Source organism: Austrofundulus limnaeus, unplaced genomic scaffold (genome assembly GCF_001266775.1).
Source record: "Austrofundulus limnaeus strain Quisiro unplaced genomic scaffold, Austrofundulus_limnaeus-1.0 Scaffold136, whole genome shotgun sequence".
NCBI lineage: Eukaryota > Metazoa > Chordata > Actinopteri > Cyprinodontiformes > Rivulidae > Austrofundulus > Austrofundulus limnaeus.
In genome coordinates this window covers 694,891-701,200 of record NW_013952538.1, presented here as the reverse complement: position 1 = coordinate 701,200, position 6,310 = coordinate 694,891, and the positions used below count along the sequence as shown (strand labels likewise).

Below are 6,310 nucleotides of genomic sequence, written 5' to 3'. Positions count from 1 at the left end.
GTGGGGGGGGTTAAACAGCGTGATTATTTGCTATGAGAGCCTCACATGTTGCAGCAGGCCTCTCTGCAGAGAAAAACATAACTTCCTGTCATGACTTCACTGACTGTGTGTTATTTTAGTTTTAATCAAACGAGCTGAAAATAAGTCTGTGCTTTAGAAAAAAAGTGTTATTTCATATTCATACTTTTTTATATTAGCTCTGAAATTTCAAAATTTGGCAGCTCACATTTTTCACACGCTCTCTGACTCACATTTGTATTTCTATCCTTATAAGGACACAGCTGTAGCTTAGCCCTAGAATTGGGCATAATCGTATCGTGTGCAGTTAATCATCAGAAAAACATTAATCGATTATTATTTGGCACTTGACGATTAATACGATTAATGACACCAGGCAGAGTCCGCTGCTCCTCTCCACTTCAAATATGATGAACATTTAAAAAAGTTCTTTCATTTATTTATCTATCAACAGAATTTAAAATTTCATGTACAGCCAGCCTGAAGTCTGTAATTTTGACACAATTTGGAAAAGATTTTTACAAAGAGCAAATCTTTCTCAGTAAATTGGTCATGTGACGAGGACATAAGGGTGTCCAGGGGATTAATCGTCAAATTAATTGTTATCAGCTAAATACCACAGTTAATCGTGATTAAATTTTTTGCCAATATTGCCCAAACCTACTTAGCCCCGACCCTTACTGTTCACAAATGAGCCCTAATCCTAAAGTCATTTTATTTTAATTGAAGATACTGCTCAAACATGTGCAACATATCATTACATCATCTTGTATCTAGCCTGGCCCTTGCCTTCCTACGCAGTTCCACTCTATTCTAGTTTCCCTCCACTTCTCCGTCTGGGATTTCTCCCACAGACAAAGATTTCTTCAGGAGAATTTTCGTCTGGACCAATCAGAGAACAGAACGTCGATTTTCTGTGCAGTGTCTGCTTGTAGTTTATTTCACCTGGGCCAATCAGCAAACAGAAGGCGGAGTTTTGAACGGCATTGATTTTCTGTGATGTCTGTTGGAGGAAGTGAATGAAGCCAGTCCGTGTTGATAAGGCTTCCAAATTAAATTTGTCTGACAAAGCAACAGCTCTCATTTACAGCCGTCTCATTTGTATCGGTATTTATCTTCTCTCAGTAGGGTTATTTACAGCGCACGTGATTTCCGTTTAGCTTCTTAGCTTAGCCTCCTTCACAGCGATATACGTCACGACCGATCCAATCATTTTAAACTTCAGCAGAGGCCACGCCTCCAGCAAGAAACGCTTCTCTATAGCTGAGAGTCCAGTAGGGTTGGGCATAATCGTATCGTGTGTGATTAATCGTCAGAAAAACATTAATCGATTAATTTTTGGCACTTGGCAATTAATACGATTAATGCCAACAGGCAGAGTCCGCTCGTTGCTCCTCTCCGCTTCAAATTTAATGAACATTAAAAAAAGTTCTGTAGCTTATTTATCTATCAACACAATTTAAAATTTGATGTATAGCCTGAAGTCTGTAATTTTGACACAATTTGGAACAGATTTTTATGAAGAGCAAATATTTCCCACTAAATTGGTCATGTTACTAGGACATAAGGGTGTCCAGGGACTCCAGGGGATTAATCGTCAAATTAATCGTTATCGGCTAAATACCACAATTAATCGTGATTTACTTTTTTGTCAATATTGCCCAACCCTAGAGTCCAGACCCTCGTACGAAGCAAAGTGAAGGACAAGAGTCTGGTTAGGCTATCTTGTGTCTTATCAAGGACATTTATATTATCCAATCATCTGGAACACTTTTGCTGTCCATCCCAATATGATTATCAAATATGCAGATGATACTACTATTACTGGTTTGGTGAACACTAATGACGACTCTTATCATCAATATGAGGTAGAACATGTTGTGCAGTGGCGTGAACAAAACACGTTGGTGCTGAATACTTGTAAAACAAATGAACTGATTGTGGACTTTGGCAAAAATAGTGTCCATCTGCCTGTTATTATAAATGGCACAGAGGCACAGAGGGTTGATAGTGTTAAGTTTTTGGGAGTGACCCTTTCAAAAGATTTGAGATGGCATCTAAACACCAATATTATTGTCAAAAAAGCTAGACAGAGACGCTTCTTTTTACACAAAGTTAAGGAGTTCACTCTAAACAAACAGATTCTTTTAAATTTTTATCATTGTGTAATTGAAAGTCTTTTCATTAGCTGTATCACAGTGTGGTTTGGAAATCTCACTAGCAAAGAAAGGAAAAGCTTAAACAGAGTAGTACGTCCTGCTTGTAACACAATAGACTGTGAGTTGCCAGCCATGGAGGATATTTTTAAAGGTAACCTTTTTTTCTAAGTCTTTTTCTATTATTAATGATCCAACTCATCCTGCTAAAGATATGTTTGAGCATCTTCCCTGGAGGAGACGGTACCGTTGTATCAAATGTACTACGTCTCATCATTTAAATAGTTTTTTCCCCATGGGCTCTGAGGGTTTTGAGTAATGCACATTACCTTTCTCAAGTAACATGGAATGTAAGTTGTTCTGTGAATTTATAGTCTGTTGCAGGTGAGGGGTTCTGTGTTCAGTGTTTTAAATTTTAAATGTTTTAACTTTTTTTATTTAATCTTTTAATTTGTTTATGAGTGTAGGTTGAGGATGTGATCGCTTGCCACTGTTTTTCCAATGTAGTTTCTCTACTGCAAATGGCAAATAATCTTGAACTAGAACTTTTAATTTTGTGCAATATTTTACACCTGACCATACTGCATATTTTTATTTTACAAGGTGTATAATGCATAATATTTATTTATACTAACTAGACTGCTTATATTTCATAGTGTTTATATTTTATAAGGTTTGTATTTTCACACAGTATATATGTTTAACTATACTGTACATATTTCATAACCATTTCTCTTTATTGATCCTTGATCAATAAAGTATTTCTTATTTGGATAATGTTTGTTACTTCATTAATCAGAACATGGAGCTGGTGACAATTTGTTTTTTGAGGGACATTTCGGTCATTCTATTCATTTATTTTAAAGATGTGAAAAACAAATTTGGAGAAAAACATCCTTAAAGCTACTAAGACTACAGAGAGGAAATTATGTGAGCTCTAGTAACCTCTGCTGGATATTAAGTGGAAGTATAGGCATCAACACACACCACATTCATCTGAGACACAATTACAATCAATAACAATGATTATCTTTGACATGTGATCAGGGGAGAGCGCGAACGCAGTCCCCCACTACCAGAAATTATGCAGTCGAGATTCCCACATTTGGGGAATTCGCATAGGTCAGCACAACCGGAGTGCAATGGCTGAGCCTCACCATGGGTGAACCACCTTCTTGATCATGGTATCTCCCCTGCCAGGTAAGTATGAGTTGTTCAGCTCCATCACAGGGAAGTCTTTCACTCACACACCGCTCTGACTCACGGGCACCACAATCTCACAACTAAACAGGAAAACACTGGAGCTGAAACTCTTCAGCTCCTCTCTTCAAACCAAGCAGTTCACACACACACTCACACACACTGACTTATTTTTGTTTAAAACACACACGCTAGTGTTCCCACAATGCAATGCAGCATGTGTGCACAAAAAGCTAACTGACAGATGTGACTTATTTCATCCATTCATTCTCCTAAAGTGAACCAACAAGCCAACAGAGCTCAGATTAACTCAATCCAAACTGAACAGCAGCTGTAATCTGAGCCACTCATCAGAAATGTAGAGAAATGAATAAAAACACAGCTCACGTTTGTGTTTGTGCTAACAGTGACGCCACTTCCTGTGTCTGCCCTCAGACTGCAGTAGAGCTGCTGCTGCCCCCTGCTGTTCAGAAGAAAAACTACATTCAGTGACRATAAACAAGACTTGAAAACAGGAGTTTCTACTAATCTACAAAGCCTGCCAGGAAACATGTGGGACTTTATTTACCTTTTGCATTCTATGTAATACTTTTACATTACCTCACAAACTTCTGCATTCCCTCACAATATTGTTTCGCGTTCACATGTAAGTTTGTTTTTATACATACTAAGCACAGACTTTCATGCATGTCTGATTTAAAGTAGTAGGCTAACTCGCTAATAGTGAGCATGTGAATTTGTTAATAAATTATCAGACATAACAGTGAAAAATGACTTGTGAGGGAAAGCAAAAATTATTGAAAAGTTACGCAATACTATGGCATGAGAACACAAGAAAAAAAATCCCCTCATGTCCTCTGACTTTTGATTTCACATCGACATAAAATAATTTGTCATGATATATTCAAAAAAAATTTATACTGTAGTTTTAAAAAGGTTCCACCTTCATTAACTGTCTGACATAACTTCCATACAGTTATCTCGTTTTTTAAATTTTATTTGTTAAATATCCTCCATCTATTTATAGTAATAGTTTACATCAAATACTAAAAACTTAAACCAAAATGTATTCTATTAAGACATAATGAGATTATCTTGCACAAGTAAGGGGAGGTGCACCGTTCCTGGAGGTACTGCAATACCAGGTCGATGCGTGGAATGGATGGAGCAAGCCCCTATTCCATCTCCCTGTTCCAAAAATCAATTTAATATATGGTCCCCGGGTAGGGGACGTATCAGATATTAAACTGATAAGAACAGATACTACACTTGATCTTAGCCAAAAGGCCGAGAAGCGATACCACACAACTGTCAGAGGAGACCGNGGAGTGGACGGAGCAAGCCCCTATTCCATCTCCCTGTTCCAAAAATCAATTTAATATATGGTCCCCGGATAGGGGACGTATCAGATATTAAACTGATAAGAACAGATACTACACTTGATCTTAGCCAAAAGGCCGAGAAGCGATACCACACAACTGTCAGAGGAGACCGACTCATCCTCCTCACTGACGTTCTGACTCACGGTTCACAAATTACATCTAATATTTTGTAAATTAACTTTTCATTTTTCTACTTTACTACGAACCGTAACGATGTAAAAGTACAGGTCGAGCAATCGTTTTCTGGCTTTAAATTTGAACTAATGTTTTTAGATAAAGAACACACGCTGTCTTCCGGGTCACGTGATACATCTTAGTCCAATAGAAAAGCAAAGAACCCCAGACAACTAAAATAGCGAAAATCTCGTCACAAAAAGGGTTAATATGAGCTATATTACATTTATACATCTACACAGGGAATTTACTTTGCATGTTTTGAGTGAAATAAAGCGACTGTAAGTGAAAATGCTACGATTCAAACTCGAATCAACTCGAACGGTTTCAGTGGTGTCTAGTGGAGAAGAGGGGGAACTGCAGAACCTCATGTTCAACTCCCAAAGATAAACATTTATCAACAATAACTTTACTGCTTTTAAGTTCTGGAGTTGCAATAATTATATATAATTAAGCGAGCAATAATATCTATATAAAATACCCTGATGCATCTCAGTTATACAGGTAGAAAATAGACAAAATAAGTAGGTCCTCTGGACGGGCCCTTCCCGTCCAGACCTACTTATTTTTTTCTTTTTGATTTTCTATATAATATAGAAATCACTGGTTAAAAGCGTTATGACAAAAATGTTTCCATTAACCCTAATGGAAGCCAGACCTGTCGGAATCATCAGCCAACAAAGTTACAATAAAATAAAATAAAAACAAAATTAATTGCTGTGGCGCCTAAAACGCAAATTAATCGACATTTTGTGGCCCCTTATGACCATTTTACTTCAATTAGTACCACACCTAAAACACCTGTCCCTAACGAGTTCTGGAAATGGCGGACGGCCAATTATAGAACAACAGCCTGTCGAATACTCCAAACAAGCAAGAGAACTAAATTTACTTAACAAATATTATGTACAAATGTTGACGCAACAATGTCTGTATTGAGGAGGAAAGAATAAAGAAAAAAGTGAAAAATAAACTCACAAAATGTCGTCTTCTTCACCTCGAAACGTCCCGTTACGCGGAGAAAGACAACTAACGATAGTGCGCATGTGCTCGTCATAACTTAAGTCGTTTAGCTAGTAGCTAACTAGGAAAACTGTGAAATAAGAAATTTATAACCGATATAACACAAAATAGTTTTTTTCTATTCTGAAAACACCTTTATCACCTTCCATGTTGTGTTGTTAACAGCTGAACAATACGTGACGCTTTAAATGCGGCGAAAAATGCACGGTTAGCTTAATTAGTTTTAGCCGACCTCGAGGTTAGCTAGTTTTGTTCCGATTCAAACAAAACTTTATTTTCGGTTTGTACAAAAACATTGGTGAAGACAAGTTTTTGTTGATTATATTCATTTTCTGTCCAGCTAATATATATATATAT

General features: G+C 37.1%; 1 protein-coding gene across 4 annotated transcripts in view; it reads right to left on the bottom strand.

Annotated features, from left to right (window-relative positions):
- Window positions 1–6,091, bottom strand: part of map4k1 (mitogen-activated protein kinase kinase kinase kinase 1) — a 51,249-nt gene extending 45,158 nt beyond the window's left edge. For 2 of the 4 annotated variants that reach the window (XM_014015898.1, XM_014015900.1), the window contains exon 1: window positions 3,762–3,941. In XM_014015898.1, coding sequence (XP_013871352.1) covers window positions 3,762–3,926 — 165 coding nt within the window. In that variant the 5' untranslated portion in view covers window positions 3,927–3,941. Of the gene's footprint in view, window positions 1–3,761; window positions 3,942–5,908 lie in introns of those variants that run through there. The other 2 variants (XM_014015899.1, XM_014015901.1) reach the window with 2 other exon arrangements.
- Window positions 6,092–6,310: the final 219 nt, after the last annotated feature.